The sequence below is a fragment of the Eurypyga helias genome, unplaced genomic scaffold (genome assembly GCF_000690775.1).
Source record: "Eurypyga helias isolate BGI_N326 unplaced genomic scaffold, ASM69077v1 scaffold22182, whole genome shotgun sequence".
NCBI classification, from domain to species: Eukaryota; Metazoa; Chordata; class Aves; order Eurypygiformes; family Eurypygidae; genus Eurypyga; species Eurypyga helias.
The window spans coordinates 2,621-21,781 of NW_010234480.1; the positions used below are offsets into that span (position 1 = coordinate 2,621).

The following is a 19,161-nucleotide window of genomic DNA, read 5'->3' on the forward strand; positions in this document are numbered from 1 at the left end:
GACTGCTGCTGCTTCAGAGTAATTCCAGTCCTTTCCCGCACAGCTAGCGCTTGCCTTTATTGACCACTCGTTTCCTCCCAGCACCGGTGGCCGTCGGTAAGATGAACTTTCATGCTCAAGCCTTGCCGTCATCACATCCTAAAGCCAATTCGCATCCCATGCTTGTTTCCCCTCCTCGCCAAACGGTTCCGATTTTAAAGGGTCTAGTCCTTGGGATTCGGCGTGACAGCACAAGTAGCAAACCCAGTGTTACTCCAGAGCAAGCTTGTTAATTGGGAATGAGCTACAGAGTGGGAGCAGTTTTCCCAAAGCAGACTCCGCTCTGGGCAGTGGCGCTGCCTGGGCACCACCGGCAAACCCGTGGGGGCAGAACCCATGGAAGTGGTTTCATCTCCATGGGTTTCCATGACTGTTTTGTTTTTGGTTTGGTTTTTTTTTTTTTAAAGAACATGAAAATAAACCTTTATTTCAGTTAACACCCACCAATATTAAAGATATATGTTCACAGTTTTAGTTCTTGACAGAAATGGACTGAAAGAGGCAAATTTACATCTATTGGAACAGCAGACGGACCAAGTGCGAGTACAAGCTCTCTTGGAAGTCGGACGTGGTGTGCCGTTCGGGAAACTGCCCTACACCTTTAAGGGGGAGAAGGGAAAGCTCCTGCCCACATCTGGCTAGCAGGGCCCTGGCCAACTGGCCGGCTGGCCCAAGCAGCTGGAAAGAAAGCCGAGTGACAACTCAAACAGCACATAGTTTGGGTAAGGGGAGGAAGGTTTCTGTTAGAGAAAGCTTTTCCGTGTGTTTCTGCTCATCAAGGCGTTTAACTGTATTAGCTAAGGTGTCCCTAAACTGCAATGTACTCTACCAAACCACAACAGGAGAGGGAAGAGGAGGAACTCGGTGCTGGACCGGCAAGAGCCGCCACGCCGAGCGCCTGCGCACGGTCAGCTGAGTCAGGAGAAAGGAACCAAGAGGTTTTAGCATCCAGAGCTGGAAAACGTGCCTCCTTCTCACCGCCAGGAACTTTAATACGAAAGGTGAGCGCACCAGAACATGAATCGAATGAATCGAATTCGAGCGCACCGAATCCCACGACATGAACAGTGGTTTACAGCAGAGATGTTTGTAGACAACCGCTGGGAGAAAGCAAGCTGGCTCAACACCAGTTACAGAGCTGGGTACTTCGTGTTCAAAGGTCTCCAGTACTTTTTGCCCGTCCTGTACAGCTTTTAAAAAAATAGGGCATTACCTTTTGTTTTCTATCTACCTCGTTAAGAAACTACAAATACGTTATACGCTGTCCAAAGTGTAAAGCATCAAATAAAACGAGAAACCTGTTTCTGGTCTCCTGACAAATGGTGCAGATAAAACCCCTAGGAAAGCCTCTCTGGGAGTCCTCCTCCCACCTCCTTCCGTGTACTGAAGCGGCAACGTTCCTGTTCTCAGGGGTTCAAGCACACCTACAGAGAATTCCTGCGGCGGCAGGGAGGGGTCCTTACAATCGCCCTCTGAGAAACATTCATCTGTCAGCTAGCGAGCAGATCGAGCGCCGCACAAACCCAGCACAGAAATTGGACAGAGGTTAGTGTCAGGGATCGCTTTTGCCTCTTTTTGTCGCAGCGCGCACGCAGGCTGCGACGTACCCATCTGAAACAGTGAGAAACTCCCTCCTGCCAGACCCGGCCAAGGCCTGCAGCGTCTTCTGAAGACGGAGCGGCACGGGGAGCACAGCGGGTGCCGACGTAATCGTGGCAGCGCACCGTGCCGCGCTTTTCCAAGCCCCAGCCGGAGTCCAGACGGACTACCGGAGCAACAGCTACCACCTTGCCCACCTCCAACAAAAGCAAAGGTTGCTCCACCATGCAGGGTACCCCTCCTCCAAGAAAAAGCCTGAGTAATTTAAAAACTTCACCACCCCCTCCCTTTTTTGCCAACAAAGCATCTCATTCTGTTGAAGGGAGGAGGGAATAAGGGTAAAAAGCATAATACATTAGTTTTAAAAAACTGTTTAGACCAATTATCCACACGTCGTTGCTGGATCAATACACAGGTATTTAACCATCAACCAATGTGCTTTGCACCTTTTTCAAGTATCTGGTATCAATTCTGTATAAAGAGTTTGTGCAAATAAACTACCAAACGGATGAAAAATGACCGTTTTCCCAAGTCTGAACCGAAGCGCTAAAACTAAAGTACTCCAGGAGTTAGCATTCCATACAGCGCTAACACTCCACCAAATTAAAAATTTCCACATTCCAGAAGACCATGGGCTGATAAAAGTCTGCTAAGGAGGAATTAAGGAAACGGAAATAGTGTGCAATAATTAAAACCCAGTTTAGAGTTTGGGGAAAATGTCTAAAATCCTGAATTTAAAAAAAAAAACAACAAAACCAAAACACAAATGAAGTGAAAGCTTTGAACTGGTACACACTGTTCACACCTATATTTCAAGTTTGGAAACGCATATTTTCAAGCAGCAATACAAAAAAGTATCCATGAAGAATGCATAATCTCTGAAAAAATTATGAAAACATCCCTGCTACCATTACATTTCTAAATACAAAACTGACTACCATATTGTTGCTTCTGTGTAGCGAGAGAAGTTCATTTTCAAAACAGATAAAATTCAGTCTTTAGGTGTGAATGGTATGAATGACAGTCTCCTCTTTTTTTTTTTTTGCCTTGTTTTTTTAAATTTCTTAGTTGTTTAGGATCCTTAAGCATGCAAGCCTCGGAGAGGAAGGCCCCGACGAGGGCAGGGTTGGCTTATGACATCCAGTTTAGGACAGAGCTGGGAAAGCCTCTGGGTCATCTACATCAGGAGCAGAAGCACTTGACTGAAAGAGAAACATCAGAAAGTTATTACCATCAGCGCCATCGAGCCCCTTCTTGTTCTCTTCTAATTCTTTTTACCCCCTTTCTGATTCTTCACCTATTCCAAGTCCCTCCTCTCACCCGGCAAACAGGCCCACGGCACCGCCGAGCCGGGGTGTTGGCACGGGGACAAGGTTAAGCCTCTGTCCCTGCGCAGGCGGCAGCTGCAGGAAGGGGCACTCCCTGCACCCCAGATAAGAATTATTCCTCCCCGTTTCTTAAAGCTGCTTTAGCCTGACCCCTACTCAAGAGGGAAATAGCGGGTTTCAGAGAGGTACACGCTACAGGGGAGCGGGAATTCTAGTGCTGAACAAGTTGCTACAACAGCAACATTCCCCCCACAACAAGCAGCGTTTCCAAGGACTGGGAAGTCCCCTGTGCGACGTTTTCAATCGAAGCTGTCTGCAGGGACAGCACAGGTGACCAGGCCGCCTGTGCACGTGGTATGGCACAAGGTTACATCTCTCTCTCCACGCTGCGACTCCTGAATGTAGGCTCACGCTGTTCTACCGGTGCACAGCCGCCAATTCTCACTGAGGGAACTGTAACTGTTACAGGAAAGACCCCTTTCTAGCACAAATTAAGTTTCAGACATTTAACTTTTCCCAGTCACGAACTAGCTGTCGATAAAGTGAATTTTTGTGCCAACCCAGCCCTAGAAATTCATACACATTAGCCAAGAATCCCCTCAGAACCTCCCCAACAGTGTTACTTCTTTTTTTTCCCCAAGGTTCTGTACCACACCTGGAAAAGTGCTACAATGAAAGGCAGAAATTAGGTATTTTAGAATACTCCCTTGAGGAATGTGGAAGAGAAGGGTAGGAAGAGCCAAGATAGTTGAATTCCTATAAATATATTAATTTATCAAGATAAACATAGTGAAACCACTCCAATAAATGTTGTATTAACCTCTACTGGCAAGACTCAGACACTGCAAGAAGGACCCAGCCCACAAACTAGAGTTAAAAAGCAAGAGCAGGGTCTTCAGCCTGTAGCTACAGCTGTGGTATCTCCAGCTGCTCATCACACACAAACAGCAAGCCAGAAAAGCCAATGCACTGCAGGAGGGAGTCAGGGTCCCTGCAACAGGAGGGCCTTGTTCCCAGGTAACGCAGCGCCAGAGATCACCAACCTGGTTGGGTGTGTGGATCACGTCAAACTCCTTAACCAACTGGAAGGAAATAAAAGAGAGTTAACATCAAACAAGCTGCAGATTGCAAAGATTTAACTACTTTATGACAGAATTCTTGAAGAAGCAAGATGCTGTATTAATGAAGTAACTCGGAGCAAACATTTGGTATCAACTCCTAACAATTTTCTTATACTGTTATCAGAGAGTTTTCCAATTAATAAGCCTAAAACTTAAAAACGATATGGTGTAAAAGAGAAAAAGTCAGCATCCTGCACAGGACAAAAAAAAGCAAGTCTGGTCTATGTAAGGAAAGGCACAGTGCACAGACTGAACCCACTTTCTAGTGAGTAACAGTTTGATTAGATGTATTTAAGCCGAATAAATGACTTATGTTAAATCAAATCTTTACTGTAGCTGTGCTAGGGTGCTTCAGCTTTACACGTTCTCTCCCCAGCCCCATTCCGTACTCAGTCCTGAGTATTTCCTTAGGGGTTTAGGACTAGAGGAGGAAAAATTACTGTATGTAAGGAAAAAAAGCAGTTAGAGTCCTATTTGCTCATGAGAACTCGAAATTTCTCAGATTCAAGACATAACATGCAGCTGTAAAACCAGTCTTTCACTCCCCACAGGTCACAACGCAGATACACCCTCCTGTGTCTGACAGTAACTGCTCTAACACCTGGGGTGCAGCTCCAGCACAAACAGAAGCAGCTCAGAGTACGTTTGGACCTGTCCATACATACTGAAGAGTCTTTTTCTAGGGGTGTTTAGGTAGAACCTTCCAAGAATGACACTTTTTTTAATCCAATCTACTCCCCACCCTTTTTGTGTGTGTGTTTAAGAACACTGCTAAAACATTCATCCTTTTGTGCTAACAATAACCAAGTTTACTTTCAACTTGTAAGAACAGACGCTTGGCATTGGTTGTCAGATCAACACCTCCAGAAAACTCAGACACTTAAAACTACCTGTGCGCAACCCTAACACCAACTGAAACTGAACTGCCCTGGGGGTGCGAGCTGCAGCTCCTTACCTTGTCAGTTCTGCCTCCACGGCTGGCCCTGCCACCACGTCCTCGGCCACCCCGTCCCCCTCTGCCGCCACGTCCGGGGCGGCCGAGGTCTCCAAAGTTGATCTCCAGCTGGGATGTGATATCGTTTGCCGGCTTGCGGAAGTGATGATCCATTACCGAGTCCTCAGCATGAGCCTGCAATGAGTGTTTCTCCGTGACTAAGAGATCACCGCAGCAACTTTTCCACCTGCAGTCGCACTCTTACCACCAGAGCACGCCTGCTCGCCTCCAAACGCGCTCCCAAACGGATGATTGATTACTTTGACTCAAGTTAAAAGCACAGGAATCGTTAGGAATCAAGTTATACCACTTTGTGCACGTGACAAAACCACATCTAGGTAATCAAACAAGTGCTTGAGCAAAAGTATTTTGCATTTCCAAGATAATTTGGGGAAGCTCTGAAGTTCCTTCAAAGGAACATGTTCAGGCTTCTCCAAGACCAAACCATCAGCGAGCCAGTACAGCATTCTAGCATTTGTCATCTTCCCACTCCATATCCTGAGAAGTCTGCCAGTTCTATCAACTTGTTCCATTATTTTCAAATACTTACTCAGTAACCCATTTTATTTTGCTTTACACTTGTAAAGGAGTACTTTACACTTTCTCAATTGCTTAGCCCTGTCTAAATTAAAACAAGGAAAAAAATCCCTTATCAGTTTTAGCCATAACAGACGGCAAACGAGGCGCAAACCTTCTGAACACAACGTAACTGAAGTAGCTAAAACATTAATGCTAAACCAGAACCAATCTCACCCACTACACTGAAAAACATGACTCCCGCCCTTTGTACAACACTCTCTTACAGCTGATGGGTTCCCAGTGAGCAACCCGAGCTTTAAAGAGCAAGGTATGCGCACAAGACATACATCTAACACCACAAAATGCCACTATTCAGCCCATTTGAGTATTTCAAGTTATTACACGCTGAACACAAAGAACCAAGTGTTGTTAAATTCATTATTTTTCCTATTTTGCCCAAATAATTTTTCCAAGTAGCAAGTCAGGTGTCGGCACCTGACGACACACCCAACGAAGAGCTGACCACACTGGATCAGACCAAGGGTTTACCCACCCCAGCACTCTGCCTCTTATGAGGTCCAGTCGTCACGTTTTGGTTAACGTGACAACACTCAACTCCTCCTTTTCCTGCAACCACCTAATTTCTGGCACGGCAATTTTCAGCTTGCTTGTATTTTCCTACTGGAGCGCCACGTGCAAGCTTAAGCCTACTGACTCTAACTCTTCTTGTGCTGTAATTACACAATATGCTGACCTTCAAAGGCAACATGTTGTGCAATTAAGCCCTGTACCCTTTAATTACTGTTTGTGGGTCCTTCGTAAGGCAGCAGGTCTGCAGCCCAAAGGCTGCAAGCTGCTTTCAGGGATTCCTGGAGTCGGTCTATACAGAGCCACAGAGCCTTCTCCCCCACCAATCTCACAGCCTCTTCCCATGCCCAGTGGTAGTCTGCCCTCCACGGCATCCTGCAGTGGAGGGCTCTGCAATTTAATTAAGCACAATGAGAAACACCTCTCCATGCTGCTTTATTTCAGACACATTTCCTTGGGATGTACTCCATGTAACAACTGGTCTCCATCCAACTCCTGATTTTGTAATTTGAACTGTACACCCTTCCCCCAGAGAGCTCTTTTCCCAGACTTGGAAAGTTAGCCTAGGCAGTTGTTTTTCAGAGAAAAGTCAGTCCCCCTCCCCGCCTGACATGGCGCTTCTCAAACGGAAGGACACCAACGATTTGTAAAAGAGTACGCAATACCCTTTGTTACGGTTCTGATCCTTTCCTACTACTACGTATTTTATCTACAGTTTCAATCGCTGCTGGGTACTGGGATGATAATTCCAAATTACTCGTAGTTGTCCAGGCATTCTCTTTTCTGGGAGGTAGTATCAGGCTTTGAACGATAATTCTGTGTTTTTCCTTCCCTACGCAGTTATGGCGTAAAAAAGAAACACCACAGTCTACCAAAGACACTGTATTTCACAACTTAACTGACATGACCCTGATGATTTCTTTATCCAAAATAACTAAAGCTACTTTAAAACACCAGGAAGACTTGGCACATTCTCCTCATACCCTTCTACCACTTAGATGACAACAGGCAAAGACATACCACACAAATTGCTTGTTTTGAATCATCTCTGGAAGCATTTAGTTTATATGTATTGGCAACTCCCAACAGTGCTCTGTTCTAGAAACTGAGAGCTCCTGGAAGGCACTGCTGCACTTACGGGTCTTGGGAAGGCTGTCAAAAATTAGGAACAAGCTGCTAGCAGAAAGGGGGCCAAAGCAGACAGCGAGATATGGAAAAACAACAGCCACAACAAAAAAAAAAACCAAAACAAACACTCATGATAGAAGCATTTATGGTAAGGGTTGAGTTCAGCTCAATTAGGAACAAGGGTACTAATTACGAAGGGTCCTATATGGTGCACACTTAGACAACAGGCATGGACAGAAGAGCTCCGTATCGTATCTACTTGTACTCTCTGGTTTTGTGACTTCAGTATCCAGCCCTTCATTCCTGAAGGGGCTCATATCAAAACACAGCTATCACCAGTTAGATAGAAAGGATCAGTACCTCATTTGACTCCAGCAGACTCCCCTGCATTTCTGTCATCGCCTTTGTCTGATGAAAGTTGCGTGTCCACGCCAAAGTGACAAAAGGAACAAAGGGAGAAAACAAAAGGAAGAAATGAGACTCAACTACATACAGAAACAACAGGTAATAAGGTCACGTGAACTTGCTGGACACAGATGTCACCGAGCACATGAAGCAGCAAAAGGATGAGATCAACAGCTGTGCGAGCGTCCAGAAAGAGGAGAGGATGGACCATACCACAGGCGTGGAGACAAGAGGATCGCAGATACCAAACAAAGGCTGCTGGAAGCTCTAGCAGACACCAGGCATGCAGGCTGATCTCCAGCAGCCAGGCACGCTGCGTACACAGCTAGACTGATAAGAGGGTGGGATGTTTGAAATTACCATTAATGACAAAAGGTCATTAACGGCACAGCCTTGATTCAAGAGTCATTCCACCAAAATTTGAGAAGATGAACTATTATTTTCCAAAACATATTTCTCAGTCATCCACTGTAACCTCCCCTAAGGGAGGGGTCAGATCAGCAAGGAAGTCAGAAGGCACAGGGAAGAGGCACGGCACAGCAGATACACGGAGCAGGAACTATCTACTGGTGTATCCATCTTTCCAGGAGACTTGCATCCAACTTTCTGAACAAATTAAGATCTCTCCACATGTAACTCCTCCCCATTTTTTATTCAGCTGCACCAGCAGAACTTAAAAAGAATCAAGCCACTAAGCCAGCCTGCGGAGTATGAAAAAAGAGAATCTCTTATGGCATAACCAAATCTCCTGAAAAGTCTCATCAGATGAGGGCTGCCAATACACATGGATTTCACATTAAACCAGCAAGAATCTGGGACAGTAGTAAGAGTCTGTTTTCTACAAACCATCCCTTTCTAGCAACTGCACAGCAAATGTGAAAAAGAAAAGACCTCAGAGAGGGTCAAGCATTTCAGCCCTCCGTGAAGAGCGCAAGCAGGAGGAGGACAACTCTTTCACAAGACTACGGCAGATGAACAGTACTACAGCCTCCCTTTTCCCACAGACTCCTAGGACGTTCTCCTAGTAATTCCCAACTACAGGAACGAAGGTGGTTATCACAGTGATTCCTGAGCAAATCTACTGGAGTATGTGGTGATTTTTCAGCTACACAAGTAGAGAAGATCTGGAGCCACAACCCAGAATTTACCTATAAACCAAGTCTCACCCACACATCACTGCCCTTCTTACGAGTAAGAATCACAGAACCCTCACATCAGCCTTGATTTCATGACTCCCAAGTATGTCCAAGAGGACAAACAGAAAAAGAACAGCAGGCGACTGGTAGGTTCGTAACTTCTAAGTATCCCACCTTCCAAACCGGCTCACAAAGGGGCCGCAGCAAAGGCTTTCCTAAGGCCTGTATTACAGGGATGTTCGGCAAGAATACTTCACACACACACACCCCCCATGCTGCTTCCCATGGGATCAGCGGACAGTGCTGATGAACATGACATGCTGATGTACATGAAATGGGGACACATCTGCTGGACATACAATAAAAGCGGGCTGAAGGCACCTACATTTAAAGGCAGTTTTGCTGGTATTTCACTTCCCTGCTTACACAGCAAGGAGCTGTTACCGTCTTATGTGACAGCATTGAAAACATCTGCCTCATTTCTTTGAGGAGAAGTTGACTGAATACACCTCTCAAAACAATCTACTAATTGCATCAGTTCTTCCACAAAAATAATCTGATTAGTCGTACTGTCATACATGCAGGTAGAGACTGTCTTCAGCTGACTAAATGTCAAATAAATCAGCTTTGGAGATTGGGGCTGAGGGAACTTGAAGGACTACAGGTTTGGTAAATCTTGGTAAAGTACACAGATACTTCTGCCTAAATATACCCTGTTAGTCTACAGCAACATTAAGTCTATTAACCCAATTTCCCTTTTCTAGGCAAGCCAGAAAAAGCAGTATTTAACAAACACTTCAAACACTAAACTGCTTAAGGTAAACAAAATAATACACAATCATTTAAAGAACTACCTTCACAGCAAGAAAATAGCATGATTGTCACAAAGTCAAACTCATTAGGAGTTCAATGAGCTCAGAAATAAGAGTTTTCGTTGGAAAGTACTGAACAACAGTGCCTACCCATCTGTATTATGCTCCCAGTTTATAAAACAACTCTGACAAGGTGTGAAAAAGCAGCAATGCGTATTAGAAGAAAGCCAGCATACTACACACTATTTAGTTACTTCAAGTAGTAAGGGTACTCCAAGGGAGGCAGAACCATCTGTATACACTGTTGCAGTCCACCAATTAGCAGCGGGTCACTTCAGATATTCCAGTGTTAAAACCAAAGATTAATGCAGCCCTGCATTAGAAACCAGAGCTCTCAGCACTTCCCTTCCTTCTGAACCAAGTCTGTCTCTCCTCACCACTCTCAGCATCTTGGAAGAGAGTCATTAAAATTTGGCAATGACTGAAATGAGTATGCTTGAGAAACTACAATTTTAAAATAGTTGTACAGCAACTACGTTGAGTATCACTGAAGAATACAAATACATTTCACCTCCTGTCTCAAACACTTCGAGGACACTTGTCTGTACAACATCACAAACCAACAAAATACCCACGTTACAAACTTCAGATACAGTTTAGGCATTAAGGTGTCTGAGGCACCACCAGTTTTCTTCAATCATACACAGTGTTCAGCACGCACCAGAAACCTGTGTACTGCATAAAAAGCAAAGAAATAAATTTGGTATTGCAAGCCTTGTCTCAAGTGCTCACCAAGAGACAGTCCTACGAAGTGACCTGCTCAGGCGCAGCAGCATTCCCATCTCAGCTCTAGGCTGTATCACAGTACGCACCAACCGAAGGGTAGGGGTTGACCGCTACACCAACCCCAGTGAGAGTGGCTACCGGTGCTACCGTGTGACGTCCGTTTTCTTAACGGAAATGTTGTCCCCATGGCATAAGCTTTTAGCTACAGGTCAGCGCCACAGAGTGGAGCTTCCACTCCAACAAGTGCATATCAACAGCGAAACCTGTACAGTCTGGATACTAGCAAATACGGAAAATCACTTTACCTCCTCGCTCTTTGACTTGTGAAGAACAAATCCTTTTTTCCATTGCCCATCAGCACCCTCATTTGGTTTACGGATGTTGAACTCGACTTTTGCACGATCCTTACTTTGAATAGCTTTCCACTCGTCCAGGGTCATTTCCTTAGGACCTTCTTCCTTAACTTCTTCAACCTCATTCTCTCTGTAGTAAATTCAGGAATATGATCAGGACTCAGAACTCACTTTCTAGATACAAACTGAAAATCAGTCACTAATAAGCACCAGACTATTAAAAAGTTTGTCAAGTATTTAGCAGTTAATAGGTGTATATAAAACCCCATCACTTCCAGCACACATGGAAACTCCGCTCCTTTAGCCAGAACACAAAAAAAACCCCCCACAGACAGACACCCTTCAGCAAGTAAATAGTGAGGACAGCAAAATGTTAAAATTTGCACTGACCCATGCTGCCTATTCTCTACATTTATGACAATTTTCTTTAGAAACACAAAAGCCTAACTTCTGCAATGGACTTGTTTGTAGCCTTCCTCCCCTTCTGGAGGTACCTGTCTCCTAAAGGTTCAAGTTAGAATCACAGAATGGTTTGGGTTGGAAGGGACCTTAAAGATCATCTAGTTCCAACCCCCTGCCATGGGCAGGGACACCTTCCACTAGACCAGGTTGCTCCAAGCCTCATCCAGCCTGGCCTTGGACACTTCCCGGGATGGGGCATCCACAGCTTCTCTGGGCAACCTGTCCCAGTGCCTCCCCACCCTCTCCAGGAAGATTCCTTCCTGATATCCAATCTAAACCTCCCCACTTTCAATTTAAACCCGTTACCCCTTGTCCTGTCACTACAGGCCCTTGTAAAAAGTCCCCCGCAGCTTCCTTGTAGCCCCTTCAGGCACTGGAAGGCTGCAATAAGGTCTCCCCGGAGCCTTCCCTTCTCCAGGCTGAACAAGCCACAACTCCCTCAGCCTGTCCCCATAGCAGAGGTGCTCCAGCCCTCGGAGCATCTCCATGCCCTCCTCTGGACTCACTCCAAGTGGTCTATATCCTTCTGATGCTGAGGGCTCCACAGCTGGATGCAGCACTCCAGGTGGGGTCTCACCAGAGCAGAGCACAGGGGCAGAATCCCCTCCCTCGACCTGCTGGCCACACTTCTCTGGATACAGCCCAGGATATGGTTGGCTTTCAACCAACTTCTGAAGTTAAGGCAGTGAGAGAGTGCTTACCACAGTTTTCAAGCTTCTTAGTTTTTTTAACCACAGAATTTAATCAGCTTTGGATAATCTGTGTCTTTTGTTGTACCAAAGGCAATTATTAATTTCATAGCTAACAAACAATTTTTACTTTCAGCTAATTTGAAAAGCCAGCAGCACGATACATCACCTCGCTGTCAATCTTTGGTTCCCCTACCTTCTGCCAAAGGGCTATTTTTAAGCAGAAGACACAACCACTGTGCTCCATACCAGATCATGTTCCAACTACACGGGCAGTCAATCCTTTCACCTCTTCATTCTTCAGTGTGTTTATGCAACTACACATCTGATTTACAGAAAACCAGTGCCATGTATGTGCCACACAACAACCAAAAAAGCCTCAAGTTTAGAGACAAGGCCTTCGCTTTGTAGCCATTCATTTTGCTGTAATAATGTAGAGGTTTTACATCAACATTACTGTATTTAATTTTTTCCTCACTCTGGAGACAGAACGATTTTTGACATGGTATATATTCAGAAGCTTTTTTTTTGTTCAAGGCAAAGATACTGCCCTCTTGGCACATTTTACTGCCGTAAAACATCCTACAGTTCTGCTGAAAAATTTGGGTTAGAGATCCACAGAAAACCAACCCATGTAAAGATGCTGTTCTATAAAGATAACCAATGGATTACAACAGCTGGGTCATGCTTGACCCTGAGAAGAGCACACGTTTTCTGCAGAACTGAGAAAGAAAACACATACAAACACCAGCAGAATTTTCAGGTAAGTGATCAGCACACAGGTGGGTCAGCACCTGGCCAGGCACTAGGACACTGCTACTAATAAAGATCCAGGAAACACTGTAGATACAGCAAATTTCATATACCCAGATTTCCAATACATATAATTATTTCAAGGACTAGCTAGCTTGCATTTTTGGACCAATGTTCCAGCTGTAATGCCTTAAAAAAGTCTAACACTACTTCTTTCTGCATACAAGACAACCTTAAGCTTGGACCAGTAATGGCATTTTATTCTTTTAGTTAAACTAATTCAATTTCTCATTCTCTACACAGTGATTGTGCCCTCTTTACTGCTAACCAAAGTTATTAATGAGGCAATCAAGCTATAGCAAACTCCACATTAAAAATCTCAGGCAAACATTTCAAAATTCTATCTTATCTGTTTGCCATTTTGTTTTGAATTTCCCATACAGCACATTCCTCGTTAAAACAGAGCATTTTATTGTGCTATGTCACCACAGAAAGTTGTGTCACGTTTTTACATCAACTGTATCACTACTGCTCATTCTGCTTCTCTAGTAACTCTGACACTCAGCCAGCCACCGCTTTCTGCTGTAACACCAGCCTAGTGAAACAGTAAGCAGTCAAGTTAACTTCTCTGAAAACTGTCTGCACACAGAGAAGCTGAAGAATGGAAGAGAGAAAAACCCTTTCTTCTACAGGATAATCAGTCTCAACAGTTGTTCTGAAAAAACAGGTTTAAGAAATTTGCCTCCTACAGATTCAGAGTGGTTGGGGTTGGAAGGGACCCCTAGAGATCCCCTAGTCCAACCCCCCTGCCAGAGCAGATCACACAGGACCACGTCCAGGCGGCTTTGGAAAGTCTCCGGGGAGGGAGACTCTCCCACCTCTCTGGGCAGCCTGTTCCGTGCTCTGTCACCCTCAGAGTGAAGAAGGGTTACCTCATGGTCAGGCTGAACCTTCTGTTTTCCCGTTTATGGCCACTGCCCCTCGTCCTGTCACTGGACACCCCTGAGAAGAGCCTGAGCCTGGCCCCACCCTCCTGACACCCACCCTTTAGATACTGGTAAGCATTGATAAAGATCCCCCCTCAGCCTCCTCTTCTCCAAGCTGAACAGCCCCAGCTCTCCCAGCCTTTCCTCATGTGGAAGGTGCTCCAGGCCCTTCATCCTCGTAGTGGCCCTGCGCTGGCCCCTCTCCAGTAGCTCCTTGTCCTTCTTGAGCTGAGGAGCCCAGAACTGGACACAGCACTCCAGGGAAGGCCTCACCAGCGCTTGTGCTGGTGGTTCTGCCCAGTTATGAGCACTGATGCTTTTGGATTTGGTACTTAGGAGTCACAATCCCCAGACCTTAAGCGTATTAGAAGTGATTATTAATAACTAAATCTGAAAGCGACCTAAGAGCCCGTACGACACTAGAACAGCTTCAAGTTAGCCATTTTTAAACATGCAGTTTTTAAAGAGACAGTCTTTCAGCAGCACTGTGGATTAATTCCATATCTACTGAATAAAGCACAATCAGTTTGGCAAAACAGAAGTAGCAATAAATATCAGAGGTTGAAGTCGCAGTAATACTACAGCAATCACAGAACACTGAGAGGGATGGTACTCACTTATTTTCAGAATCAGCAGGCGGATGTTCCTCTCCCTCTGGCGTTTCCTCAGTTACAGCCGACTGATCCAATTCACTGCAATTACATAATGTTTGGAGTTGGTTTTTTTTTTTTTTAAGAGTTCATCCCTACTTAAAGCTACAGAAGATTAATGACTGAAGTCTACAGTGGATTTAGGCAACCTACTCTTCTTTAAAAAACTACTTCAATTAAGTATTGGTGCTCTCTGTACCTGAGAGATGCTACGCTTCCCACCTTCCCCCAGTGGTTTTCCCCAAGGCTCCCTAGTACCCATCCTGAAAAGCCTCCCGCCATACCTTGGAGACACAAAACAGACCTGGCTATTAAAAATACTGTTTTCAATGTACTACTAGTAAAAAAGCACGTTTAACCTGATCAAAATTGTCAATTAAGTTGTTCTATTTTTAGCAAAACAATTGTTCAAAAACCAGCACAAGACTCTGCATATCCAACTTCCCCAATGCCCTGGTTTTAATACTGAAGCCGTCTCCCACGTTAAAAGATACGGCTAATTTCCTAAATTCTGCAGAGGCTGCTTTAATAGCATAGCAAAAATTATCAAAAATTAAAGGAAAAAAAGGCGGCTAAACGTTTGCATTTTGCAAGCCATAAGAACTAGTATTTATTAACATTCTGCTAGTAGTTTTCTGAGCAATTACAGATTACTAACGTTAGTTCATCTTTGACGGTTCCCCAGTTGTGTGATCCGCTGCCACCACGCTTGTCCTCGTGCTTTAGGCCGCTGAAATGTGAATGTGAAACAGAACTAACAAAACTGAGTTAACATTATAGTGTCCAGATACAGAAATTCAAAGGCAAATTGTAAAATATGTATTAATTGTAAAGAATTGCCAAAAAAACCCAACAACAGGAAAAGTTAAAGACTTACGATCTATCGCTGCCACTGTGTCTGTCAAATTCACGTTTGCCACGAGAGTCAAACCCATCTCCTCTGCCCATTCCACGGCCACGGCCACGTCCTCTTCCAAGTCCGCCACGTCCACGCATAGGTCGGTCAAGAATGGGTCTAGTATGGAACAGCCAAACTTGAGTATTTCACCTCCAAACGTTTACAGAACCGTTCTTAGCATTTTCTTTTTCCCTTCTGAGAATTTTATTTACTTACTTTCCCTTTGGTAATCAGTGTCTGCGACCCTGCCGAGGCTTACACTGAAAAAACCTACATGCGTAATGCCCACATTTTAGAATCTGGAAGCAAGTGTTCAGAAGGATTACCCTTTATTTGCATCCTCTGGGAATACCAACACGTGTTTGTACGGTGTTACATAACTAGCAGATACTACAATTTCAATTTAACACACGTTCATCCAACTTACTTTTTTTAAAGGATTCACCCTCTGGCCACTACAATTTTAATATCTGAACGCTACTTTCAGAACACGTGAATTCTGGATCCCTCGCGATACTCCAGACACCCAAACTTGCCTAGACTTCCCCCACTTCCAAGTCTGACGTCACTGCAGCCAAGGTATAAACACCTACAAGGACAAACTTTAACTGGCTCCAAGTCAGCGGCATGGATTTAAACAGCAGCTCTAACAGCACACGAACCGCATCCTGCAGGCAACAGCGGTATTCGAGCTCCTCTCCTGACCCATCTGCTATAGATTGAGAGATATGGTAGATACCTTAATGATTTAAGCCGTATTTTCAGTTAAACCAATGGAACTGTCCATGCCAGATCACTGACAGCCTAAAACTTGAGCCAAGTTTGTGAATATAATCAGGAAAAGGGCCATAGTCTGCATGACACATGCTCTTCTTGTGACTGACGAAAATTTAACTCAATCGGCTTAATTTTGATTCAATCATTATTTTCTTTTTTTTTTTTTAACTAAGTAACAGAAGCCTGGACATCCCCTCCCTATCAAAGCTGGAAAAGTCCTTCGTCGTAACAAAAAAATCCTTACTTATCAACAGAAAATTCTCCTCCTTCGCCTTTCTCATCAGCAGGTTTATCAAAGCGGCGCTCGCGGGGAGGTCGTCTCTCCGGTCTCCTGTCAATAGGCTTGCCTTCACCCTGCTGTTGCTGCTGCTGCTGCTGATCAGGCCTCCTGCCAATACGTCTTATCCCTGCAACGTTAGGCAGAACACATCAACGGAATGTCAAGCTGCTCCGGGAGAGATACTGACTCTAGCACCCTAAAACAGTGCTGAAGGTAAGCTCAAAATGAAGTTTTCCTTCTAGCCGTGCTGAGAAACGACACCTTTTTTATAGTCAGTGTAGATCATGACTCTTCTCATTCACATTTTTATGCAGCATTTAAACCAAACTGTATTCTGCACCAGTGTACACTTACAATACCGTAGGAAACAAAACCTGTCAGAGCACACAACACATTACTAAGCCGTGTTAAAATGACAGGGTCAGCTTTCAAAGAAGGATCAAGGCAAGCACGATTTCTTTCTTTCTTTTTTTCCTCTGAAAGGTGCTTTTCAGGTAACGCAAGTGCTTCTTACTTTGATGCACACCAAAGCGAAGTCAGCATCGCCATGCTGGACCCCAGTCTCTGTGACAGCCACCCTGCTCCATCCCACTGGGCTCTTGGAAACCTTTCGGCTGGCAGTACTCCCCAGGGCAGGGCGTGCACTCCCGTGAGGGCCACCCTTACCCCGACAGTGTCACCTGCATCCCACGGACGGGCAGCCCAGCACAGAGACACTGCTCAGTGACTGAACGACATGTTCATCCACACCAACCCTCCAGTACACGCTCCCTGACAAAGACGCACCTCGCTGTGCACTCACTTAAAATAGCTTAGGAATAGATCGTGCCAGCGAACTGGCGAGCCTTCTTCCCTCCCTCTGTGCCTCCTCAAAGTTTGCTTCAAATAATAACTCCCGATGGGCATTATCTTCCTCACTAAGACATCTGAGGGATCTTAAACACAGTGGGTTTTTCCACTCATGTGAGAGACTCATTTACTTGTCTTTGGAAAGATCTGGACAAACACATTACTCCTTTGTTATGCTATTTTCTTGCCAAAATGTTTCAGGAAAAAAAAACCCTAAACAAACTATCCAAGGTTGGCTTAAGAACTGTAAACTATCTTTTAAATTAAAAGCTGCCAATTTCTGATTTTTAAAAAAGAACTAAGTTCCTGCCTAACGAGCAATGTCATATTCGGGTGGGGCTAAAGGAGTTACAGTTGTAATGATATCCAAGCCAACACACCCAAATGAACAATGTCTCCCTTACCTTACAAGCTGTACTTAACACGAAGTTTGCATGACATACGTTGCTGGCTCAGTAATCCTTACTCCCTGAGGAAACACAGGGGTTAAACTCACTAGCCTCTCCTTGGAAAAGGGCCTCTCCAAGTGAGGAGGACCATGTCGTTTTAAGAGGTAAAGCTCAGCGAGGAGCCAGTGTAACACAGGAGGTATGCTGCAGAACTGGAACCAGTAATCCACGTCTTTTGAATTTCGAGTTCAACACCCTGCGCTCAGAAAAAAACCCGGTTCCTGGTGAAGCCTAACCAAAAAGACAAGTTATTTCTTTTTCTTAGCATCAAAGCTCTGAATTGGTAATTCACCAGTCAAATAATCCGCACCTTTAGAGCAGTGAAATAGTTTTAAACTGCAGTACATTCACACAGGGACAAACCCTGTCGGTAACGTGTCATCAAGCACCTTTATAGTAGTAGAACTACGTCCCCTGCAAAAAATAGACATTTCCAAACCGGAAAGTGACTTTGTTTACTCCAGCGCTCCATACACACTGCCACAAAAGCCGGCCTGACTCTTTCCTTACTATAATAAGTTACGAAAACACTTTTTTATAGCACAGTAGTGCTTGTTCTTGAAAGTGAATGCAAAAACTGGGAGGTAAACACGGACTGCCAGCCCTGCCAAAAACCCTCCGCCTTCTCTTGCGTCGGCCAAAGACACTGCCCGTTGTTTCAGGTTTACCTCGTGAGAGACAACACTGTAATTCCGTACCTAAGCAGCATTTCCAGGGGACACTGGCTTAGCAAACTGCCACTTGGGATAAATTATTGCCTTGCTTGCAAGGGACAAAAACCAACCTCTCCAGCTTTAAAGTACAAGAGATCCACAAGCAAAGAGCACTGGAACACAGCACCCAACTTCTGCTTCTCACAAGGGGTTTTCAAACAACGTTTGGGAGGCCCACTTTCCAAAACAGCTCTAATATCACCACCTTGTCTTTTTTAAGAAGCCTAAGAGGTGGCAGAGAACCATTCTGCAACACGCACTGCAGCAAACGCTACCGTATCGAGATGCTTTCATGCAGCACTGTGCTCTTCTGGTCTGGCCACATTTCTGAAAAGATCATTTACAGTTAAAACCGCAGTCAGCAAGTTATTTCCTCACCCACACGCCAAACGCTGTCCCCGCCACTTTGAGGCGTTTTAAGGAATCATAGAATGGTTAGGGTTGGAAGGGACCTTAAAAATCAACAGGACTCCAATTTAATCCGAATTCCGACCAATCTGACGCGCGCTGAAGTTTGTGCGCGGTACAACTGCCTGCACGTGCGTGCACCAAACCTCCCTCATCACGCAGACCTCTGCCCTACTCATTTCTTCACCCAGAGCACACCCATTTAACCTATTTATACTCCTATTTCTTTTCTCACCAGTTTCCCGCGTGGAATGCCTTATGGGTGTACACAAACACGGCTGAAAACTCGCACCGCCTCTTATTAAAATATGTTTCCCACCAACACCGTTCCCTCGAAAAACGACCTTTGGAAAGCCCAGGCACCGCCGAACACCCTGTCAAATTACGTCGGAGCACCCCAAACGCAATTCAACTTCAGGATGCGTTGCTGGATTTTCTC

General features: G+C 44.9%; 1 protein-coding gene across 1 annotated transcript; it reads right to left on the reverse strand.

Annotated features, from left to right (window-relative positions):
* Positions 1-2,414: 2,414 nt before the first annotated feature.
* Positions 2,415-16,430, reverse strand: LOC104505744 (plasminogen activator inhibitor 1 RNA-binding protein-like; the record flags this gene model as incomplete). Its single annotated transcript, XM_010146436.1, has 9 exons — positions 2,415-2,840; positions 4,010-4,048; positions 5,043-5,216; positions 7,677-7,724; positions 10,761-10,938; positions 14,316-14,390; positions 15,007-15,078; positions 15,226-15,363; positions 16,268-16,430. Coding segments are annotated over 9 exons (944 nt in total), but the record flags the coding sequence as incomplete, so codon positions are not given.
* Between the last annotated feature and the right edge of the window lie 2,731 nt (positions 16,431-19,161).